The sequence below is a fragment of the Macrotis lagotis genome, chromosome 1, assembly GCF_037893015.1.
Source record: "Macrotis lagotis isolate mMagLag1 chromosome 1, bilby.v1.9.chrom.fasta, whole genome shotgun sequence".
In the NCBI taxonomy this organism is placed as follows: Eukaryota; Metazoa; Chordata; class Mammalia; order Peramelemorphia; family Peramelidae; genus Macrotis; species Macrotis lagotis.
In genome coordinates this window covers 293,264,942-293,290,588 of record NC_133658.1, presented here as the reverse complement: position 1 = coordinate 293,290,588, position 25,647 = coordinate 293,264,942, and the positions used below count along the sequence as shown (strand labels likewise).

Sequence of the window (25,647 nt, the reverse complement as noted above, 5' to 3'; positions counted from 1 at the left end):
ACCTCTCTGTATCTCAACTTCTCCAACAAACTGGCAGATATTATAGACCTAGATTATAAACCAGTCAGGGAGTGATTCAAAACTTCTCCACTGATGAGTCACAGAAATATCAGGCCATCAAAATCCCCCATTTCCAGTGTTTTCCTTCTGAGATGATCAAATGCCAACTCTAGGGCATCAGTGTTTTATGAATGTAATTGGTGGTCTGTTGTCTTCCTCTCTGGGCAGGGTCTATCCTCTTGCCTTTTTATCCTAGCACTTAACTCAATGACTGGCTCATAGTACATATTTTGACATCTAAGTTTAATCCTCTTATTTTAACAGATGAGGAAACTGAGGTTTTGAATATAAATGACTTGCTCAGCTAAGAGCTCTTGAGTTGGGATTTGAACTCCGGTCTTACTGATTCCAAGCCCAACACTTCTATCCACAATTCTTCCTTAAGAAGCTTTTCCTTATTAACTCCACCCACACTGAGAATTTTGTCTTTGCTCAGCCAGGGTTTCCCAGAGTTTCACTATCACATACCAATTTTTTTGTTTCCTGGAAATTGGCCTGCCTGCTAAACTAACTCAGTTATTAACTTACCTAAAAAGCTCAGCTTTGTACTTGAATCCTTCTGCAAAGGCAAGGCCTTCAATATGGGGGTGTATAAAGTTGTTGAATGAAGACTATGGGAAGGAGTAGCATTCAGCTCCCATTCCATTTCTCTACCTTGAATACTTTGTCTTAGGGCAGCTCAGTGGTACAGTGGATAAAGCACTGGGCCTGGAGTCAGGAAGACTTGAATTCAAATGTGGTCTCAAGATACTAGCTGACCCTAGAGATAAGTCACGTAACCTGGGTTGCCTCACTCTCCTCATCTGTAAAATGAGTTAGAGAAGAAAATGGCCAATTACTTCCAGTCTCTTTGCCAAGAAAATCCCAAATGGGGTCACAAAGAGTCAGACACAATTGAACAACAATACTTTGTCTTAGCAAGGTATACAATGACTTCTTTATTTTCTTATCGCATGTCTTTTTTGAACTCTCTTATCAATGTCTTTCCAAGCTGCCACCAACAACCTGTTCTTTCTGGTCTCTTGAATTTTTCCCCAGCCCTGGAGCCTGACTCACATGACATACTTCAGAACTTGAAGACCTTTGAGTGAATCAAGGGCTGCATGGAGGTTGAGGAGAAAGGCTATAGAGTATACAAGGATAGACTCTCTGCAGTGAACTTAAAAGCAGAACCTGGACTCTAGAAAACAATAGTTAAGAACAACCAATAGGAACCTCAGGCCAGCTTAGGTAAGAAGTTGGGAAGCCATCTGACACTATTCAGAGGCTGCATTTCGATTCTCTCTGTTGAAACTGGAATCTGAGACTATTCAAAACTTAGTTGTCCTACCTTCTCCTCCCCCTACCAACCTGGCCTCCCCACTGGAGAATCAGATGACAGACTCCAAAACATTTAAATGGATCCTAGGTTAGACATGCTGGAACACCCAAAAGAGATTAGTCACTTGGAACAAAATACTTAACAAAATTGTGGGATTTTTTTTCCCCTTCTTTATAAAGGACTAGCTTTGGGTGGAAGGCTGGTAATGTGGTGGCCTATACATGATTCAAATCTCTCCTGCCAGGACAGATCCGGTTGGAGCACATTGATTCAAGACATTTGAGGGTTCCCCAGGTTTAGGTAACAGTTTCTTTCTTTCTTTCTCTCTTTCCTTTATGGGAAAATGAACCCTAATCACTGTACAGATTTTACCTATTATGCAACAAGCAGATTGTCTGTTGGCTTAACTCCCTTCCCATTTCCACCAAGCTGATAAACATTCATTTATTACCACTCCCTTGGGAAGAAGAGAGTATAGCCATCTTTTTTTTTTCCAAGAGGTCATGGAGCTAGGCCACACAGTCTAAGGCATGGGCACAATTACCAACTGTGCTCTGGAGAACTTGAGCTATTATCCTGGGTGGGCCTTAACAGGCCTCAATGTTCCCTAGGGACCTGATCAGTAGAGTTCAGTAGGCTCACCCAGTTAATGTTTGTTCAGCAAATATTTGTAGGACTGAATAGTCTTGGTTCTTGAGTAATGAAAGCAAGTCTATTTCTGACTTGCTAGGAGGCTTTGGACAAACCTCTCTTGATGCCTCAGCCTCAGTTTCTCCACCTATAAAAATAAGAGAGGAAATGTGGACACTCCCATCACAAGATATTATGAGAGGTAATGAGATGCTATTTGTCAGCAGCTGGGGATGCAAGATAGACAAAAAAAGTTGTGACTTGATATACTGGGGTGGAGAAAAGTAAAAGAAGCTAGGTGAAGAGGTTAAGAGGCATAAGAGGCAAAGAAAAACTCTCCAAAGGCTCAGCTGTGCAGGAATCCCCGAAGATCAAGAGATCTCCCTGAGGCCAAAGATTCACATCACAAAAGGTTCCTTCCTTTCTTAGCAGAGGTAGGGGAGAATGGGTGTGGAATACTGAATATACTTCTTTTGTTAAAAGGAAGTTTCTTAGTATAAAGAGGAAGGGAAAGGTACTTTAGGTCCTAAAAGAAACAGATTATATAAAAATAAAAGGTATTAATAAAATCAAATTTCAAAAAGAATGTGCTATAAGCTTATTTAGAAAGATTCACTAAGTAATATAGGAAAGTAGAATAATAAATTCAAGTATATAATGAGTAAACCAGAGATGTTACTTTAACTTTAAGAATGAAGGGGACAAGGGACTGCTAGGTGGCATGGTGGCCCTGGAGTCAGGAGTACTGGCGTTCAAATCCGGTCTCAGACACTTAATAATTGCCTTGGGCAAGCCACTTAACCCTGTTTGCCTTGCAAAAACCTAAAAAAAAAAAAGAAGAATGAAGGGGACAGAAGGTAATTTGGTACTATGAGAAAAGTTCTTATTCTGCAGTCAAGAGGACCCACCTTCAAATTCTATCTCAAATACTACTTGTGTGACTTTAGGCAACTTACTAAGTCCCTCTGGGCTTCAGTTTCTTTAGCTAAAAAAATGAAAGGCTTAGATATGATGGCCTCTGGGATCCCTTCTAACACTAGATCTAACATCCTAAGAACTGAAGAGATATTTAGTGAAAAGAGGGTCTGAGAAACAAAGCATAATAACAAAAGCTGGCTCATTTTCAGAACTTGTCGGGGGATGGAAGCAACCACCCAGCCAAATATCAGATATTTTTCTTTTATTCAATTGAAACTAGGTGAACTAAGAATCACCTTTTGGGAAGATAATTTTTTTTTATATTTTGATATACTAAATTTTAAATATGCTAGATATCTTTTCTCTTAACAGTCTAAAAGTCTCATTCACTTTACATGGGGCATGAAAGAATAGAAATAGCACACAAAAAAAGAAAGGGATCTTCTGTGAGCTTGGAAGAGATCATTTTAGCTATCCCAAAGCCTGATATTTTGGGTGCCTCAACGTCCTGTCTGCTGTCTCAAGGTAGGTAATTATAGGGACGGTATTTCAAAAGTGACTTCAGAAGAGTTTCATTTTCGGCTTTGAGATTCTCTGGGTATACAATTAGACAGATCAAACCCCAGGGAGGTGAGGACTGCAAAGGCCAGGATGACTGAGGTCCAGAGTCATTCAGGGGACCACCCCCAGCCCACCTCAATAATCACAGGCCTCTTGCCACAATGGGGCCTGACCCAAACCAGAGAGGCAGGGACAAAACCCAATTCTATTTCTGGGTCCTCCTGAAATAGACAAAGCTACACCAAAGCTGGGCAGACTCCTGTCCAGCAACTTCCCATAAACACTTTAGATGAGTTTAGGAAAACCCATCTTTACTGCTACATGTTCAGGTCTTTTAATAGGATCACTCTAGTAAAAGAGCAGATAAGGGAATCTTGCTGAGGTTTCAAAAGAGGAAAGGCCAGGATTCCTACCTTAAGTGTGACTATCCATGACTCTTGACATCTCTAGCTGGGCAGAACCAACAACTGTCCTCAGCACCTCCCTACTCCTGAACATGCCTTTCTGGATCCTAAGACCCAGTAGAAAAATAGGAGGACAAGACTTGGGGTGGCAAGGAGATGCCCTGAAGCATTCTCTTTTGCCCTACCACGGGCCTTTCAAAAAAAAAAATAACAGCTGCTGTGGTAGGTACAATTATTATCCTCATTTTACAAAGGAGTAAACTCAAGCCAAGGCTATTAGTCTCTGCAGGCAGAATTTTGAACTTGGGTTGTCTTCCCGATTCCATGGCTCTGTCTTAAAGGAAACAACTCTGAGGATCTGGTAAGATTTTAGTTTGGGTACCCCCCCCAAATAATCAGGAACCTTTAGAATTACAAGTAAAGGTTCTACTTCAAAGTGCAACTCTGGGGCAGCTAGGTGGTACAGTAGAAAGACCACCAGCCCTGGAGTCAGTAGGACCCGAGTTCAAATCCAGCCTCAGACACTTACTAATTACCTAGCCATATGACCTTGGCCAAATCACTTAACCCTATTGCCTTGCCAAAAAAAAAAAAAAAATGCAAGCCTATGTAATAAACTTTTTGGTCACTCAGTCTCATCCCCTTTATTTATTTATTTTTTTGTTTTCACCAGATAGTAGTTATAACCAGGGAAATTGGAGGCTGGCAGGAGGGATGGGCAAAATCTTTTTTCTAACTACAGAATCTCAGTTTGAAACCTCTTCAAATTTTCCAACCTGAACCAGCCTGGCAGACTACAGGTAAAATTAGGTTTGCTTCAAAGAGGTTAATTCAAATGTAACAAAGTCTCCAATTTCTTTAATAGGAGGCTCTTGCTTTTATCCTTCTCTGCTTTATAAAGAATTTAGGGAGTACAGTTCACTGGGTCAGGAGCAAAGAACAAATCATATTTTACTCCCAAACTCTTCACCTCTGCAAGGCATAAAAATAACCTCAGGCCTTAGATCATAAAATGTCAAGCAGGAAGGAATATTAGCAGTGCTCTAGTCTACAGTCCCTCACATCCCTCCTACCTCCAACTTACAGATGGGGAAACTAAAGGCCTAGAAAGGTAAATTAATTTGATACTCAAGTTTATACAAGTAGTAGGTAGCAGAATCTAGGTCCTGTGATTCTAATTTTTTTTCAGTGAATTGCCAATCCTGGAATCCCCTGGACCAGAGCTGGAAAAAACTGCCATACTCAATAAGGATCTAGGAAAACCTTTCATCCAATCAAGGGTCTGGGTTGGTCCCCAACAAGCTCCTATGAGCTTGTGCACACAAGCATGCACGCGTGCACAAACACACACACCCTACCATTCCAATTCAATTTTCCCAAGAACAGGGGGCTGGCCGGCTGACTCCCTGGCAAAGGCAGCATAGCAATGGTGATGCAATTGGAGTTTCCAACTGATGAAAGCCAGATCAGCCAGAGATGCAAATGTCTAATAAGGAAACTATTTAAATCTAGAACATCTGCTACTACAGGGGTCCCAAGGAAGGGGCTCACTAAAACTTGGGCTGAGAAACCACTGGGCTCAAGCATAACACAGCAGCCACAGTCCACGTCTGCTTCCTCTTGGCTATAGATCTTCAGGAAGAGAACAGGAATGCAGGTTGCTCCAGACCTGACATTATCAGTTCCCTCCTCCACTGACAATCCTCCAAAACATAAATGATGTCAACTGGAAAATGTTCAGTGAGTAGATTCTCTGGAAGTCACTCATTCTCTGATAAGCATGGCATTCAGAGATTCCAGCAGATAATGTTTCCAGAGAGAGGATTTTTTCTTCTGGGCTGCCAGACACAAGTACTTCTTACCACTCCATACATAAATACTCTTTTCAGTCCTCAAATTGAGTCATAGAGAAGTTTAAAAAAAAAAAAACCTCTCAGTAGAGGTGGGAGCTGTTGGGGAGGCAAAGTTGAGGTTTAGAGAAACAAATAGGTAATTTTAAAATCAGGGGACTCTGATGAGAAAGTGAAGTATTCACATCTGTAGAGAATGCTTTCATTAGGGAAAATCACAATTGGAAGGGTACAATGTCTGATCCAGTTCTTTGACACTGGACAGAAAGGTACCCATACCTGCATGTAAAATGAAGTAAAACCTTCTAACACTATGGCCGCCAGGTTGGACAAATTAAGTGCAAATAGGGTCAACATCAGGTAGCTAGCTTTGGGAGTAACAGAAGCAGGCAATACCAGCTTCTCTGCCCCCCTCCAACAATACAGACTGGCTTGACACCCTAATAAGACTTCATGAATCCAAGAGAAATTAGTGACTTTATAAAAATCTACCCATCACTTATCCTTGTTTGTTCAGATATTCAGGGGCCCAGAACCATTTAACTCTTTTTTTTTTTTAGATTTTTGCAAGGCAAATGGGGTTAAGTGGCTTGCCCAAGGCCCCACAGCTAGGTAATTATTAAGTGTCTGAGACGGGATTTGAACCCAGGTACTCCTGACTCCAGGGCCAGTGCTATATCCACTGCTCCACCTAGCTGCCCCCCTAGAACCATTTAACTCTAAAGAGAGTCAATGTAACTCATGGAAAGCTACAGAATCTCACAACTTGGAAAAAAGCACTAATTTTTTAATAAAAATGGGAGTATTTCTCTCTTGAGAGACTAGTATATGTATAAATATTTGCAAGTAGTATTTTAAAGAGGCTACTTGGCAATATAACTAAATTTACTTTAACAAAGAACCTTTCAGCCAAAGCCTCAACTCCAAAATATCTGATGCTAACTTCTAAACACACCAGTTCCAGAAATAAGAGACATGAATTTAGGCGATCCTATCCCAGAGCAAGGAGGTAGAGGTCAAACCTGTCGGGTCTTGAGTATGATATCAGGGATAAGAAAGGGAGAAAATTCCACATTCCCTTCCTAGTTTCAAGCTCATCCCCAGATAGCGCAGCTGTACTCTAGAGAGGATCAAGGCTAGAAGGGGCCATCCCAAGGAAGGAATAACCAAATAGGAGAAAACGTATTTTAAGTCAAAATGAAGAGATTCTGACCTTCTACAGACCACAAAAATGTAAGAAAATGAGTAACTGACCCCATTACTAAGAAGGAGTGGAGGTTTAACTATGGTTACTTAGGGTATTTACCCTTTTGGAACTGGCTTCCTAGTGTTCCCAGAGAGCTCCTCTGGCACTGTCATATTAACTGCACAGGCACTGATTGTTTTGGGAATGTGTGTGGGGGGGGGGGCAGTAGAGTCTAGACTCATCTTTATTAGTCTCTGCAGACCTTCCCATCATGCTTCCATCATTCTTCTGTTCTTCATATTCTTCGCAGGGGTAAGACTAATGAAACCCCAGAGAAGTGTGTCATTGGTGTCTGACTTCAACTATGATCTATGCAGTCTCCACATGCCTCTCTCTTCTTCTTGGAAAAGAGGTGAGCCAGAAATGCGAATGAACCATACATTTTCAGAAACTGACAATGTGCTGATTTGTTTTGCTTCTGAGTGGACCAATTTGTTACAAGGGAAGATTCTTTGGGAGACAACTCCCTGGGAAGTGATAAAAAAGATTATCAAAAAATTTTTTAAACAGTAAGAAAAATAAACTGCCTGAAAAAAGTATCTAAAATCCTACAATAGGATTCTATGGAATCAAAAGCTACTTGTAAGAAGCTAGTAACAAAGTTGATACTCTACTATTGCCAGGTCAATTCTGGCAACCAGGATGAGAGACTTTTCTAGATCCTGTTTAAACAGTCAAAGCAAGTGCAATGATTAATGTAGGAAGATGACCCCTGAAAATCCTCTAAATCATATTTGTCAATAGTCAGAAATGTGTCTCCAAGGTCAGAGGTTACTTACAGAGATTCCCAGGTAGCCATAGAAGTATAAGGAATGCAGTATAATTCATACCCCACCCCTCACTCCCAGAACAATTTTAGGAACCCCTTAGTTTGATGTGAAAACAAGAGCTCAGCCCCTGAAGGAGGGGCTCAACCCACAGGCCCAGGCAGGCTTCCTCCTGAGTCACTCCTAGGTGGTGCCCCAATCTTAGGCAGGCACAGCACAGTACTGGCCACCCAGGGAGGAAAAGGGTTGGGGGTAGGGAGCAAAGAAAGTATGTGGCAAACTCTAGACTTGGCAATCCAAGAAAAAGCTGAATTCTTATATCTTCAATTTACTTCTCTCTTCTTTTCCAAAAAGGAATGACAATTGAGAACTCCTACTGCTTCAAGAAAAAGGCTATGCCTTTTTTTCTTGTGCAAAGCAAAGACATCTAGGAAAAGAGATTCTGCTTCCCAAATCTAATGCTAATCCCTCCCATAGCAATCTAAGTCCAGTTTCTCTAGTCTTCTTCCTCAAGTCTCCCCACAGAGAGCAGGTGGCCATCATCATATTGATGAGTATCCCCTCCCCAGAAATGGAAAAACACATTTTGAGTCTACTTCCAAAACTGCACTCCACAAAAGGGACAACTCAATGAGATCCCTTGGATGCTGAATCAATCTCAAGTCTTAGCCAAGACTCTACTGGGCCAGGGTCTCTTATGATGGCCACTGATATATGCCTTCTTGTGGGATAATCAAAAGATTCACAAAGTTTTTCCATTTCTTCTTAACAACTCCTTTGCACACCAACTGAGTAGAGGAGACAGAAGAAGTCAGTGGAGAGAAAGCTGGACTCCGGGTCAGGAAGACCCTGGTTCAAGTCTTGCATTTGAAACATCCGTGGCCCTTAGGTAATCCTCATTTGCTGGCATGCACTGGTCACTAGAATATGGAAAAACAGAAGTCCAGATCCTAATCCTATGAAGGAGACAAGATCAGGCAGTTGAGAGTTACATTACAAAAGACCTTGTTCCACAGCTGACTTGTTGGATGACCTTGGACACATCCCCTCCATTCTCAGGTCCTCAGCCTTCCTTCTATTAAAACTCAAAATTTTTTAAAATGTAATGGGGGGGGGGGGCAGCTAGGTGGCACAGTGGATAGAGCACTGGTGCTGGAGTCAGGAGTACCTGAGTTCAAATCCCGCCTCAGACACTTAATAATTGCCTGGCTGTGTGACCTTGAACAAATCACTTAACCCCACTGCCTTGCAAAAACAAAAAAAATGTAATTGGTAAATATTAATGAATTAAAAATACACATTAAAGACAGATAGAGATTCAACCTTCCTTGATCTCTCCACAACCTACATATTGCTAGGCCTCTTTGGAAAACAGCCTGTAAGATTTCTAAACACCAAGAGGTGTTAGGCATCCTTAAGATAAAATCCCACAAAGCAATAGCTTCCTCTTTCTTGCTTTCTAAGACAGTACCAGATTATCCCCCCGGCAAGCAGGCCCATCTCCAACAGAGAAGACAGATGGGAGAGGGGTGCTTCTCCATAGGAAGGAGAAAAGAGGTAAAAAATATGGGGAGCAAGACAAATTAGCCACATGCAGCAGAGAGAACTTTCCTACCAAAGCACTAGCTCTTCTTTATACAAAGGGTTTTCCTTACAAACAACCAGTTAGTCAATTAACTAGTATCTCTTAGGTAGGAAGGACAAGGAAAGGGTGAGTATTTATATCTCTATTTTAGAGGTTAAGCACTTGAGCAGGGGCAGAGCAGTTATACAGTCCTGAGCTTCTCAGTTCTGTGACCCTGACAACCACATCCAACCCCGGGGCTTCATGAGTGCTAGGGGTTACATTCTGGATTCACCAATGACAGCAGAAACTTACGTGAGATACAAGGAAGATTTTATAGAAGTGACAGTTGTTGTTAGGCAGAGTATGAGATGGTTTATTAAGAATAAAGCCTGTTAAGATAAAAACCACTCAAGTATCATCTTGCCTGAGAGCAAGGAGGTGATTTGATAACCTGATAAAGTCTTCTAAGGACTTAAGATGTTTTAAGGATTTTATCAAAAAGTATTTGAGGTTAACAATCTCTGTGTGTCTAAGCATTTTTAAAAATTACACAAGACGGTCAGATGCTTGTGTGACCCTTGGGCAAGTCAGTCTCCCTGAGCCTGAGATCCTACATCTAGATGCTAGCATGATTTGGATCTCCCATTCAAACATCATGAACTTGATTCAGATATAGAGTTAGAAAGGACTTCAAAGTCATCATCAATCCAGTCTCGGCAATTTAGAAAACACTGAGGCCAGGAAGAAAAGTGACATACTCAAAGTTACCTAGAAAGTAAAAAGCAGTCAAGTGCTGAACCCTAGTCCTTTGTTTTCCAAAAAGAGCACAAATTCCATTGCCCCACACCACGTACCTACTTCAAAATAATGGGGATATCATCTAAAGGGTTCAGGAACATCTCAACCTGACTCATTTTCCAAAGAAAACAGAATCAGGGGTCTAAGACCCCTAAGTCAAATAACCATAGATTTCACAAGGGGCTTTTAAAAGCTACTTTTACCAGTTTAGAACCTACATTTCCTGTTGTTCACAAAGAGCTGGAAGAGGAAGTAGCAGTTAGAGTCAAATTTGTTTTTCATGCAATAAAGCACAGACATCACTGAATATTCTATTTTCATGCAACTAGGAGTGATAAGGCAGTGAAGACCAGAAATGTGCAGATCTCAGATGGCAAATATGGACACACCCCAGTTCTTCTAATAGAATATTTCATTCTTCTACAGAACAGATCATACCTCTTCCCTTCTCATGCAACTGGAGCCAACCAGCCTCTATCCCACCTTGCTCTTACAAAATAGGACCCCAATTCAAAGACTCATTCAAAAGGGACTCAGAAAGTGTCTGATCAAATTCTTATTTCAGAAATATAGAGTAGATAATCTTAGAGGGCAGTAGATAGAGTAACAGGCCAAGTCAGGAAGACTTGCCATGGATACTCACTAGCTGCATGATCTGGTGCAAGACATTAAATCCCATTCGCCTCAGTTTTCTCATCTGTAAAATGAACTGGAGAAGAACTGGTAAGCCACTCCTGTATCTTTGCCAAAAAAATCCCAAATGGGGTCACAAAAATCTAGCGCAACTGAAATGACTGAACAGTAACAACAATAACAATAAAACCTTTCCTATATATAAAAGTATTTACAGCAGCACTTTTTTGTAGCAGCAAAGAATTGAAAGGAAAATGGTTCCCCTACTAGTGGAGGTAAAAGGTTGAACAGATTCTGTGTGTGTGTGTGTGTGTGTGTGTGTGTGTGAATATCATTATGAAATAATCTAGAGAAAAATTTTACACACAATCATGGAAATAAAAACACAGTGAACAACACTCCAGAATTCTGAACCAAACAATCAAAAAGCATTTGTAAAGCACCAGATTCTGAAGTTACAAAGACAAAACCCTCCCTAGTCTCAATGAACCATGGTGAACAACTGCAAAGCAAATCTCAGACTTCTATGCAGAAAGGGAATAGATTCTAAGTGCAGTATGAGGCCTACATCTTCAGACATGGTCAATGGAGGGATTTTTTTTTTTATTTGACTATACATATTTGTTAGAGGATTGGCTGCAAGGTGGCTTGGGGAGGAGATGGAGTCACTGGGAAATGACAATATTTTTTAAAAACAGCACCTACAAAACTTTTTTAAAAGATGCTACAAAACTCTGACCTCTGAACCCTGTATTTACTTATGTGACTTCGGCCATGCCAGACCTGCTAAGACCATCACAATTTGTGCTACTTAATTCCGTGGTTTATAAGGTGAGGTTGAAGAAAGAATAACCTTGAAATGTCTTGTAACCATACATTTCACTGTTGAAAAGCCAAAACCTTTCAGTTTTGTGAATCAAAACTCAAGTATAAGTATATATATTTTGAACCTAGACTTCCACATACTCCATTATATTCCTTTATGGGGAAGGTCCAAAGGACATTCTTATGACATTCCCCTTAACATTTTATAGCCTGTCCTGCCATTACCTCTCCTTCTCATTCTATGATGACTTCTCTCATCTTCTATTTTGTCTCTGATAAGATCTCTTATGCAAACCTTCATTAATCTCTCCCATGTCCTATGGGTGATCCACAATTCTTATTTTTCAGAAAGAGTGGTATTCTAGAATTTGAAGCAATATAGCATAGCAAGAAGAATGGTAATATTAAAAAGATGGGATTTTGTCCCAAGGAGAATATGAGTGTGGGGAAAATGAGGGAGAATTTCCCAAATATGATTCAATCCATCCCCTTCCTCCTGTCCAGATAAGGGCTCTGCTTACTAGTTCATCCACATTGTCTGCTCAAGATATCCAAACTGAGAAAGAACAGACCTATGTATGGACTGTCCATAAAGATGTATATCAAGCAATGTCTTGACAAAAGATGGGTCGATAAAATCGTCATATAAACAGAAGACACACACAGAGATCTAGACTCATTTTCACTCAACTAGTTGTACCCATTTCCATACTGTCCCTTGTGACAAAGTCCTCACACAGGTGCTCAGAGCAATCCCTCAGTGTCAATGCATGCAGTTTCCTAATGAACAAACAGAAATGAGAATCGCCTACAACAGGGTCATAGGTTAAATCTCTTCAAAGTCCATTTTAGGAATGAAATCACCCAGTTCTTAACCAAATGCAGATCAGAGACAGTTTGATCCAGGAAGGCTGGGACAAGGCAACTTTGACAGAGATCAGCCCCGGGAAGAACAATCCATATATCTCATCTCCTCCCTGCCCCAAGAACCAGCAGGGTGAGGGCATCGCTGCTTGGCTGGAGAACACAAACTTACTTATGTGACAGGGTCTCAGAGAAGAGGCTGGGAGGGGAGTGGGGGCCCAGCTGTCTGGACAAGGGGAAGAGCTGCTCCTGACACTGTTTGATAATGGTGGGAGGCGGGTAATACCCTGCAACAGATGTGGGAAGAGAGAGCTGGGGACTGAGAAGAAAAGCAAAAGGGAAGGAAGAAGACCAGATCCTAACACCTGCTTTGCGATAAAGAAAATACAAGCAGCAGATGCTCCAATCTGTCCTTGGAGGCCAACATCTCCTTTTTTTCTGAGGGAGCTGGGACTAACCTCAGGAAATGGGTCTTTAAAAGTGTGTGTGTGTGTGTGTGTGTGTGTGTGTGTATGTGTACACATATATATGTATAGAAATATTTCCTACTTACTTAAAAAATTTTCTAAAATTATTTTTAAAAAATTTGAGTTCCAAAAAGATTTCTCCCTCCTACCTGCCCTTCTCCTCCCTTGGGAAGACAAGTAATATGATATCAGTTTTACATGGACCACCAATACTCTTGCTATTTTTGGAGGAAAAGGGACAACAATCCATCGGCAAGCAATTAAGTACCTGCTAGGTGCCAGAAAGACAGACAGAAACAATCCCCGTTTTCAAGCAATTCATACCCAAACCAGGCAGATAATATCTATACATACAAAAGCGTACATAATAAATATAGTAAAAGGATATTCCAGGAAGAGGATCTATTAGCTGAAGGAAGGCAGCCCTTAAGCTGTTTCTATATAAACAAACTAGGGATTCCAACTGTAGGTAAGAAAAGGATGCCTCCTAGATGGGGGAAAGGGGGCAGCCTAAGGAAAGATAGAAGGAATTGAGTGTGTAAAGAACAACAAGGCTATTTAGGGCTGGAAGACATCAATACAAGATGGGGGAAAAACATTATAAGTCTGGAAAAGTAGACTTGAGTCAGATTGTGAAGGGCTTTAAACATCAAACCAGAGTTTTTATGTGAACCTAGAGGTAATAGAGAGCCATGGAAATTTATTGAGCAGGGAAGGACATGGGCAGACCTATGTTTTTAGGAAAATCACTTAGGCAGCTAGTAGAAGATGGATTAGAAACAGGAGAGATGAGTTGCAAGGAGACCAACATACAGACTATTACAATAGTCCTGCAGAAGTTTCATTCTGTAATTTTCTTTGATGTCTAACCACATAGAAATTTCTCTTGCTAAAATCCTAATAAAATGAGACTCTTAAGAGGTGATAAGGGTCTAATCTAGGGTGATGACTAAGTGGAAAGAAGGGGGCGGATGTAGCAGATGTTGTTAAGACAGAACTGACAAGCCTTGTCAACTAATTGACTGCAGAGGGAAAAGTCAAGGATGACTCTGAGGAAGTGAACCTGGATGATTGGAAAAATGCCCTGGACAGAAATAGGCAAATTAAAAAGAGAGGGTAGTAGTTTCTGGGGATAAGCTAATGAGCTCTGTTTTGGACTTGTTCAGTTGGGGATACCTAAGGGACAGCCAATGGGAAGTATTTATCAAGCTGTTAGTAATTGGAGACCAGAACTCAGGAGAGAGTAGGATTGGAAAGATGAAGATTATATACATGGACATATGCATAGCTATGTACCTAGTCATTTGTATATGGATGATAATTTAACTCATGGGAGCTGATGAGGTCACCAGGAGACGATGAAACTCCAGGTCAGAGTGTTAAGGCTCCACCCACAGGATAAAGCAGAATGATGATAGGGTAACAAAGGCTTATAGAGAAGTGATCAGACAGGTAGAAGAATCAAGAGAGCAGGGTCATAAAACTCAGAAAAAGAATATCCAAAAGAAGGAGGTGCGCAAGCAATAAATGCAGTGGAAGAGATCAAGATGGATTAGTATTGAAAAAAATGTGACTTGGCAATGAAGAGATTGTGTTATTTTGAAGAGAGAAGCTTCAGTTCAGTGAAGGAGTCAGAAGTCAGTTTTCTAGTCCCACACCTGAGCAGATACAGGTGGTGCAGTGGATTCCTGAGTTCACATCTGACTTCAGTCATAGATTAACTGTATGACTCTAGGCATATCTGTTAACATTGTTAACCTCAGTTTCTTCACTGGTAAAATGAACTGGAGAAGAAAATGGAAAGTCGCCCCAGCATCTTTGCCAGGAAAATGCTAAATGGATTTGTCACAAAGAGTTGACACAACTGAAAATGAATGAATAACAAACAAGTGTAACACCCCCATTTTACAGAGGAAGAAATGAAGACTCACAGAACTTGATAACCTTGCTCAAAGTCACACAAAGTTAATTGGTGGCAGAAATGGGATTTGAACCTATGAAGCTTTTCCTGATTCCATATCCAATATTTACCCACTCTACCATGTTAAAAAGTGTAAAGAGAAGAAATAAAAAAAACCCAACTTTTTTAAGCATTTGGCTATAAAAAGAAGAGAGTATAGGACAGAAACTTGAAGTGATGATAGGGTCAAGTGGGAGGAATTTTTTTGTTTTGTTTTGTTTTTTAAAGGATGAGAACTGGTTATTTTGTATCCAGTGAAACATGAAGGGAAAAATTTTAAGCAAATTTCAGTGAACCACTGACCTGGCTTTCACAGGCTGTCACCAAAAGACAAAAATTCAGGTATGGAAATTCAACTTAGGGCTGTAAATGCAGGACAAGGGGGCAGTGTTAGTGGGCTGGGAGACATCAGGTATGCCCTGAAATATCAGGATACATCTCTATCCCTTTTTCATATTTGAAGCAATTCAATATTAGTTAATAGCAAGGAAAAATTTTCCACATCGGCCAACTAGAACTCCAAGCCCTTTTCCATCTCCCTTTGGAATCTCAGCTAAGGATCTCCTTTTTCTCTCCTTTCTATCTCCATCTCATTATTTTAACCCTATAGGGAGTTTAGAGAAGCCCATTGGCTGAGGTTGAACCACCAAAGGAAGCAGAGTATATAGCCCTTTCCAAAAGACAGTATGAAAATGCCTCTTCTCTCTCTCACCCACTCCCGCCTCCCCTCCCACCCCTAGTCTATAGTGGAGAACTCCAGTTCTCACCCTCTTTGAGCTGAGCACCATGATCACAGTACAAAGGACCCTCTGTCTGGCTCACTCAACATGGGGCAGGCCTTTTTTTCTAGCCTTTCACAAGCTAGAGTGTAAGAGAATTCTCTGTGCTACCCACTCCCCACAGGTCCCAGGCTGAGGGGTAGATGGGTCCCTCTAACTTTGGAATGGAAAGTCTCTAACCCAAATGGGGCCCAGGCCTCAGAAATTAAACCTCTACCTAATGATGGATCCTTTCTCCTCTTTGTTCCAATACCCAGACAGTCCAGGGGAAGAAAATGTCCTTTCCTTCTCCCAGGCCTTTTTTTTTTAAATCACAAGACAGAGCGTCAGCAACTTAGTCAGATTCAGCTTGAATGGGCTGGACAAAGCCAATAGGAGAGTCAGTCTCTCTCAGAGGGGTCTTAGCTGTTGCCAGCCATGACCAACTTTTGCCCACAGCCAGTGACTCAGAAACATGGCAATACTCCAAACCATTTAAGTCCACCATCCATTGTACCCAACTCCTTTACTGCCTCCCCCTTTTCCCTTTGGTCAGTCAGCCCACCAGTATTTATTAAATGGTTACTTATGTGCCAGCCACTGTACTAAGGGCACATATGCCAGGGACATTAAAAAAGGAAAAAATTAGCCAGTGTCATTAGGGAGCTTTCATTCTAATGGGAGAAATGACATATAAATAAGTGCAAAAGACATGTTCAGAGTTGGCTGAAGGTAACAGAAGGTGCAAAACCAGTACAAATCCTTCTCTCTAGAGAGGGCTTCAGAGCTTCACCCTGATGGACACATTATTCTGTCTTCCTGTCACTCAGGATCAGGCATCTGAGGAAGACTTTCTAAATTAGACTTAGGACACAGAGGAAAGTTTTGCTGCCATTCTTGATAATGAGAAAAGAAGTCCAAAAAGGGATATATATATATTCAGGCATATTAAAAAGTCTAATCTGTTGCTTTGTAAGGTCTTTGTTATGTCATTACTTTGCATACAGACTCCAAAGTCCAACATCCATTTATCTCTACTAGCTATAAAGACTCAAAGATTCATTATCAAAGCACCATTGAAAGCTGTTAAATCAATTCAGACTATGGACAGAAAGAAGGAGGTCTCTCACCAGTAGCTGTTTCAAACTGGCATTATTTCCCTTAAGGAGACCAATTTAAATTCTCTGTTCCAGAAGCAGCCTAGAGTTCTCAAGGATAAATCATAGGCTCTACTCTTTCCTCTCTCTCAAACTCATTATCTAATCAGTTAATAAGTCTTGTCAAAACCATCCGGAGTCCTGGGCCCAAAGTCAGGAAGATCTGAGTTCAAATCTAGCCTCAGATACCAGCTGAGTGACCCTTGTAAGTCACTTAACCTTTATCTGCCTCAATTTGCTCAACTGGAAAATGGGAATTGCTAGCATCAGGACTGTCAAGAATTTTGAGCCAGAGTCTTGAGATAGCCTGCTAATTGGTATGTGGATGTATGGATATATATAAATATATATATCAGGAATGCCCTCTTATTCATTCTGATGAATTCCTGGCTTTCTTTAAAGCAAAGATCTGTCCGTCTCCTCAGGCATTTCCTGATTTTACTAGTTATTATAACATTGTATTTACTTACTGGGTAAAACTTTACAAAACTTTGTATTTAACTGATTAATTTGCTTTGTATTAACTTAGATTTATTATATCACCTCAGTATCACCACTCTTCTCCCTACCTCACCTTAAACAGAAGGTAAGCTCCCTGAAGACAAAGACTATTTGTATCTGTGGCATCTAGTATTAATTAGCATAACAGACCAGCTAGAGGACACAGTTCCTTCTCCCTGCTCCCAGGGCTCATGGTGATGGTGATGCCCAAAGGACCAAGAGCTCAGAAATCTAAAATCAAAAGGCAACTCTTCCTTGAGACACCATTAGGAATACCCCAAGAGATGAGAACTTGTTACCCTTAAAGCTACTACACCTGAAATTAGGAATTATAACAAGGGGCGGCTGGGTGGTGAAGTGGATAAAGCACCGGCCCTGGAGTCAAGAGTACCTGGGTTCAAATCCGATCTCAGACACTTAATTACCTAGCCGTGTGGCCTTGGGCAAACCACTTAACTCCAATTGCCTTGCAAAAACCTTAAAAAAAAAAGGAATTATAATAAGACAAAAGTTGAAATGCTTGGAAAACATAAATCATTATATAGGAAAAAGAACAGGGATAGGGATTGGGCCTGTGATTTCATTAGCATAGGGAGCTCTTATAAGGAGACTGCCCCTACCAATGTAGTTCAACACCTTCTCTGCATATTATTATCTTAGAAGAGTTGCCTAGAGAAATTAAATAACTTACCTAGGGGCTCACAGCTGGCATATGTCCAAGGCAGGACTGAACTCAGGGCTCTCCTGGTTTTGAGGCCCTATGCTACACTATTTTTCTAAGCAATAAATGGCAAAATAGATTTGAACTCAGATCTTCCCGACTTTGAGCCCGGGACTCCAGATGGTTAAGGCAAGACTTATTAACTGATTAGATAATGAGTTTGAGAGAGAGGGAAGAGTAGAGCCTATGATTCATCCTTGAGAACTCTAGGTTGCTTCTGGGACAGAGAATTTAAACTGGTCTCCTTAAGGGAAATAATGTCAGTTTTAAACAGCTACTGGTGAGAGACCTCCTTTCTGTCTATAGTCTGAATTGATTTAACAGCTTTCAATGGTGCTTTGATAATGAATCTTTGAGACTTTATAGCTAGTAGAGATAAATGGATGATGGACTTTGGAGTTTATATGCAAAGTAATGACATAACAAATTTGTCAGTTTTATATATGCTGATAATATCCAATTCATGGTGAGATGAAATTCCTGATCAACTAAACAATCATCAGAATGCTTCAGGGGTGAGAGGTCAATGCCTTTGGTGTCTATGGAGTTGGGTTATTTCAGGTCTGGTCAATGGTGTGACCTGTGAAGGGAGCCATATACACCATGCTGGCCTGGGGTAGGATAGGGTGCCAAGCAAACAACAAGTTCAGTGACCTGAGCTGACATTGAACCATATCAAAATGGTGAGCAAAAACTATGATCAGACTGGGGCAACTAAGTTGCACAGTGGATGGAGTGCTGGGCCTAAAGTCAAGAAGACCTAAGTTCAAATCCAGCCTCAGACATTTGCTAGTCAGTGTGACTCTGGACAAGTCACTTAACCCTGTATGCCTCAGTTTCTTCATCTGTAAAAGGAGCTAGAGAAGGAAATGGCAAAGCATTCCAGTATCTTTGCCAAGAAAACCCCAAAAAGGGATCACAGAAGAATCGGACAAAACTGAAAACAACTCAATAACAAAAAAAACTATTGTCAGGAACCCCTCAAATGAGTCAGAAAGCCTAGATTGCCCCTTCCCCGAGATGCTGAAAAGGGTAATTAGCAACTTGCTTAGGAGTCAAAGCTGAAGAGAAAGAAACAAGGGCAAAAATCACCTCCCAAAGTAGACAGACATCTGTCTCTCTAAAATTTAAGCCAGAACCAGTCCGATCTCCACACCTTACCACTCACCTGGCATCCAAGTGTTTGTCTCTCACCTGGATGGGAACCATCAGCCACACAAAATGGTGCAAGCCAGCAGGGCCTGCTCTCCAGTCTGGCTGAGAGAGCAGAAACCCACTTCAGGTCTATGCATTGAAGAGCTTTTCCAGGCTTGGACGGGTTTCCTCTGAGGCCCGAGAACTTGGCTTTTGCTAATTCAGCTGAGGAAGCTGCTGACTGACCCACACTTTTCAAAATGCTCCAAAGTCCTAGAAACTTGATGGTTAGGTGGCCAGGATCCAATTATTCCCTCAAAACCCTCTAGCTCTTTGAGGGTAGGGACAATCCTTTGTGTTTGCCTTGCTGTCTAGAATTTAGCACAGTGTCTGACAGGGCCTTAGCCAAATTAATGATTGCTGACTGAGGGTAAGTTTCCTGACTTAATTTAGGGATCTAGACCCTTAGGAGGGGTAGGAGAGGAGAAAATTTGGGGTTCAGAGATGCAGAACCTCTAAAGGCAGTCTAGTCTATCTCTCTCCTTTCCCAGATGAAGAAGCTGAGGCCAAGAGAAGCTAAGGAGACACAAGGTCACACAGATTTGACTCCAAATATAGCTTTCTATTTGATACCACAGCTACTTTCCATCCTAGGAGAGGGTCATCCATAACCTCCCAAACTCTCTAAACCCACCTAGTCTTGGTTGTTTATTCTAAACTCTGGACCAGTTCTGACCTACTCACCTGTCCTTGATACATTCAAATACAGGATTTTATGTACAGAACAGCTCATCTAAAAGCTCCCTATGGAGTAGAGGATGAAGGTAGGTCTTGTTTCAGTATCTCCTTGACATTTCTGCTGCTCCTCCCAAGTCCAACAGGCTTGCAATAAACAAGTCAGCCTCCATCCCATGAGAACACTACCACCTGTTCTACCTGTTCAAATTGGGTCAGACAAGAAAGCTGTGTACCCAGAGAGTTGCTTTGGTGCTGACCAGACTTAAAAGAGAGCTCTGAAGAAAGGCACTGCAGAGGTGTGGCTCTGAATCTGCCTCCTAAGAACAAATGGGCCTGGTTGCAACACCATCTATCCAGTGAAATGACATGGAATGTTCAGGGGTATTAGCAGGTCACCTAAGGAGGAAAGGTGGCATAAATCATTTCCTTTTTAAATAGCTCACTTATCACTTGCTACCCCCACTTCTAACTTACCCTAAGACCAGGCTCTTTCAGAATCTCCCACACTCTAGGGAACAATCCAGGTGGGGCCTCTACAATTCTGCTCTCCTATGGATAAGGCCCAGGACTTTGATTGGCACTAGCAAGGACCTTGCAGGCTCCCCAATCCAAAACCTATTCTGGAACCCAGCAAGCTTGCTTCAGCCAAAGAAGCCTCTGAAGCAACTCCCCAGGCTTTTTTCAACCTCCTGTTCTCCTCAAGGTGATAATAAAGAGAAAAGATGCATTAGAGATCAGACAAAAGGTTCTGATACAGAACTATTAAAACTCAGCCAGTTTCTGGGAAGGCACAGAGCCTTGCCAGGAGAAGAAAGGTTAGGAAAAGGTGAAATCCAGGCAACTCTCGCCAAGACCAGTAACTTTCCAGATGCAGAAGGAAGTTTACATGCTGTCTAGAGAAGCCAGACAGGTAATAGTACTAGAGCAATCTTTAACAGCCAGCCAGCTTCCCCTTCTCCAGAGGTTGCTTTATGACTGGCCTGAGCAGTTGAAAAACCACTGCCCTGGGCTTGGTTTAAATTACAGCCAAGTCTTCTACTAGGGCCCCAGCTGCAATCAGCACCCCATGGCCTGCTGAGCCACTGCCTGAAGCTGGGCCAGGCAGACCCCTGGGCTGGCAAGCAATGCAAGTGATTGTTGTAGCCTGCATTCTGCAACCTGCCAGGGGAGGGGGGCTAGGGAAGGGGGGTGGGGGTGGGAAGACACAGCTCTGGCTGACAGCCCAGGCCTGGGTGGTCCTCACAGGGCTTCTAAGACTTTAAACATTTATGTCCCTCCTCCACCTCCTCCCCAGGAGGCACAGCAAGCAGCAAGAATTCCTCAGATAAGCAGCTTCTACCATTCTGAAGGAGAAAATCAAATCCTCAGGGAGGGAGACTGTAAGGAAAAGTTGTTATGATGGAACTCTTCCCAGAGAAGATTTCTAATGGGGCAACAGTTTTGCTAAAAGGGTGGAGAGAGGGAGAGAGAGAGCGGGAGACTCACATATTCCTCTCTGGATGTGCAAATCTCTTCCACCTTGTAAATCTGGACACTAGTTCTGAAATAAGGCCCCTCCCCATTCTCCCCCATTAGTGAAGGGCTGCTGGTGATTCACCTTAAAGCAGAGGGGCACACTGGCTTTAAGGGGGATCGACTCACAGTGGGAAAATGAAGCAACAGGTTTCAAGGCCACCCCATCCAGTCCTTCTCACATTGCTTCAAAGCAACCATGAATCAGGGGTATAGGGGATTATCTGGGACAGGTTCTTTTAACAGGAGAGATAAGAGTTCCTGAGAAAAGGAGGAAGAAGACCTCAGAAGCACATGGGGGTGGGGAGGGTATAAGGGGGTGGTCATTGAAAGCCTATGGGGGGGCAGCACCAGTTAACAGTGCACTGCAAGGTGTGACATGGAGACGGCATACGTATTTTTTAATTTTTTAATTTAATTTTTAAAATTTTTTTTAGGCATATGTATTTTCAAAAGGCCTAACCACTATTTACACACTGTTCCCAGCTGGGGGTTAGTCAGCTGGATCAGTACAGGTGGGGAGCATAATTCACCAAGCTAATCTGTGACTCCTAAAATCCTGGCAACAAGCAATCCTGTTTTACAAGGCCATTTGCAATGCAAAGCAACTCCTTTGCGGCCCTCGGAGGACAGTAATGCCAAAGGGGAGGGGGACAGAGGCAGTGGGGGTATCTTACACTCTCTGGGGCAGAGGTGGACTGAACAAAATTATTTCAGATGGCTAGCATTTATTAAGCTCCTTCTAGGTTCTAAATTCAAGTGAGCTTCAGAAAACTTGCACCTAAAGGGTTTCTGAAAACAGGAATCTAGTCTGGAAAACTCAAACAAGATGAATGAGGGCAAGATGGAGGAGCCTGGGCCTCCCAAACCAGCTGATCCATCTATATCTACTCAATATTTATTTGATGTCTATTGGAGAAATGCTTTTAGAAATCTCAAGGGAAGCAGAAAAAAAAGTAGAAATAAATATGGCACACACCCATGGAACTGGCACCGATACTGCCAATTGATAAATGCTAAACACTTTGATCCTGTTAAAGGTTGCTTCAAAAGGCCCTGAAATTAACAGAGATCACCAAGAAGCCCTAGAAAAAGCCTTTGAATTCTCGACCAGGTTCTGACATTTGTCACTCGGTGAGCTCCTTAAGTTTGAGGAAAACTGAGGAGTAGCAATGAGATAATAACCTACCTATCTACCTTAGAGGGTTGCTGTGAGCAAAGATTCTGAAACACTAAGGAAATGTGTCCCCCAAATACTCCCAAGCTTCCCATTAAGCACATCAAGGCGTTTAAAAATCTGCCCCTGGCTGCAACCGGGAGTAATACAAAATAATCTTTCAAGTCCCTGACCCATTTATCCGAAGCTAACACACCCCTTCGTGGGGCTTTCCAATGTACCCTCTGCAGTTCTCTAAAAGACAGAACTTCTGGTACCCTAAACAGGTACCCCCTTCCCTCCATGAGAAGGGGGCAGACAGCCACGTTGGCGCTGTGGCTCGGTGAAGCAGGAGCCACGGTTGGGAGAGTAGGCACACGATTCCTACCTGGATGACAGACTGGCGAAATCCCCGCCATCCAACAGCCGGATTTTGCAGAACAACACGCCATTCACGAATGGGACAGCTGTCAGCTCTTCCAGAGTAAAGGTAGTTTGAAATTTAAATTTCTTCTTCTTCATCAAGAAAGCCATGGGCAAGTTCCCTGAGACTGAAGCCCTGTACCGTGGATTCAAAACAAAACAAAAAAAAAAAACAGCTACCTAACAGTCTCTTTCCCTACCTCCCTTTTCTAAAAAAGGAGCGGTGATCAAAGAGGCCCCAGAGTCGTTGGACAAATGCAAACACAGTCTAAGAAAGGGGTGCTGGGCAGAGTGGGAGGAGGCGAGGCTCAGTCTGAATAAGCACCAAGTCTCAAGTTCAAGCGCCGGGGTCTCTTCCCTCCGGTGGGGCCGGCCCTGGACGGGGGCTCAGTGCCTCCAAAGGCGTCGCAGGAGGGGCGGCAGCAGCAGGGCGGAGACGATCCGTGCATCTCCAAGGGGAGAAGAAAAAGAAACAAAACTCCAAAAGGCTTCCCAGATCAGAGACTGCGGGGGGGGCCCCCGAGGGGCGCGCTGCGCTGCATGGGCTCTACCCGAATGTCCGCAAGCCCATGCTCCGCCAGTCCCGCCGAGGGTCGTCCGCAGCTCAGTTTATCTGTCGGAAGGGGGGTGCTGCCCTCCCATGGAGGGAGAGAGCAGGGGAGTCTGCGTCCAGCCCGCTCCGAGCCGCTCCCCCCGCCCCGCGCCCCCAAACCTGTTGGGATGGAACGAGCGAGGCCCGGCTCGGAGCAGCGCGGGGACCGCAGCGCCCGCACTCGCCCTTCGAGATGGTCCCGGGAAGGAGGCGCAGGAGGGAGGAGGGGTCCTCTGCGGCTGGCCGGGGGTCGGGGCCGCGGAGCCCCCGAGGCTCCAATCTGCCGCGCGGGGGGCGGAGGCGGCGCCTCCTCCTCCTCCTCCTCGGACCGCCGGGGCCAGCCTCAGCGCGGTCCTCTCCTCGGAACCCGGGCCGGGCTAGAGAAAGCGAGACGCGGGGGCTTCGCCGCAGCCCACCCGCTCCGGCCCTCCGGGGCCTCGGCCCGGACAGAGCTGCGGGCTTGCTCCAAAGCAACTCTCCGCGCCAGCCCCGCCACAGAGCGCCGCGCAGCAGCGCCCCCCGCGCGGCAGGACTCCCCCGCGGCAGCGCCCCCCGCAGCAGCGCCCCGCCGCCCGCAGCCCCTCCGCTCCCTACGCAGTGCCGGCACCCGCGGGAGAAGCGAAGAGGCGGACGGCTCCCCTTCCAGAATGCCGGCCCCGCGGCCGCCCGCGTAGCAGAAGGAAAGTGGGCAAGGGGGGGCGGGGAGGAGACTCGAACACAAGGCCAGGATTGGCTGGGAGGGAGGGGAGGGAGGGAAGGAGCAGAGCTGGCGAGGATTGGTGGGATGGAGATGCGGAGGGTGGGTCCAGGTGAGGAATAGGTTGGTTTGGTTTGAGTGATTGGTTAAAGGAGGGGCGCTTGAGCCCGCCCCCTCCCCTTAAGCTCGGTGGAAGAGAAAGGGAATCGGTGGAGAGGGAGCGAGGAGTGCGGTGGGAGGTCGAGTTGGGGGAGGTGGGCTAGCGAGGAAGCGGGAGGAGGAGACGGGACAATGGGAGAGAAAGTGGACTAGGGCCTGGAATGGAGAGGCGGACAACTTTGGGATGCATCCAGTCTGCATTCAGTGTTTAATAGATATCCTTCTAAACTCAGATCTGTGAGGAAAACCAAAATTTAAAAAAAGACTAAAAAAAAAAAACCCACCCAGAGTATCCCTAGACCACACTGACCGGTGGGGTTAAGTATACCAGCCTCCCCATTTCCCCTTTCTCCAATTCTTGAAAGACTTCAGTGTTCCTTGTGAAGGGTCTTATATTGTCATTTTGAATGATCCTTAAATTTTGTATTGTGATTAAATTTTTAGAAGTTTTACCAACCTGTTCCCCAACTTCTGGATCGAGGCTAATACTCTTTATTTCTTCCTCAGGCCTAGAAGTGACCTTTCCCTATTGTAGTTGTATAAATGGGTGTTAATTTAGGATAATTTGTTTGATAAGATATGGGCCCTGGCACCTGGGATATTATAAGTCTGCCGGATAGACAGACTCCTAAGTTATTTTTCAAAAACTTCTCTCTGTCCATTTCTTATTTGGACTTGTTTCCCCATCTGTTGCATAAGGAGACTCATTATTGGACATCCCTCTTCTACAATAATCCTCAAAACTTCACAAAATGGTTGTCTCTCCTTCCCTCCCCCCACCCCACCTTTCTAAATCAGCTCATTTCTTCCTGACTGAAGGTAAGGATTCTGCAGTTTAAAGAGATAAATAGCCAAGGACTATCCCTGGGCTTAACTGGCTCCACTTGCCTTTGAACACTAGGATTGGATGTGTAAGCATAGTAACAGAACAGAACTGATCTGATTGCCAGATATCTCTCTATGGCATGTGGGTTGGGCCCTTGGATGCGTTCCCTGGCTTTCCCCCTCCCCCTTCCTTTTGGGGCTCCAAGCTAGGGCCAGCAGGTTTCAGCAGGGCGTCTAACATCTCAGGACCAGAGGAATGAGGGAGTAGATTCTTGGACTCTGATTGTAACTGCTTTCTATCGGAATATGTAACAAAGCTGATGCAGAAACGGGTTGTGCGAGTGACTGGAAGGCTTTTCATCAGCACAGTGGAACACCAGCTGGCATCAGCTCCTAAAGATCC

At 43.5% G+C, this 25,647-nt stretch overlaps 1 protein-coding gene across 1 annotated transcript in view; it reads right to left on the bottom strand.

Annotated features, from left to right (window-relative positions):
* Nucleotides 1-24,032, bottom strand: part of EEIG1 (estrogen-induced osteoclastogenesis regulator 1) — a 43,317-nt gene extending 19,285 nt beyond the window's left edge. The window contains exon 1 of the mRNA XM_074211066.1: nucleotides 22,937-24,032. Within this exon, the coding sequence (XP_074067167.1) occupies nucleotides 22,937-23,082 (146 nt within the window). The 5' untranslated portion in view covers nucleotides 23,083-24,032. The remainder of the gene's footprint in view (nucleotides 1-22,936) is intronic.
* Between the last annotated feature and the right edge of the window lie 1,615 nt (nucleotides 24,033-25,647).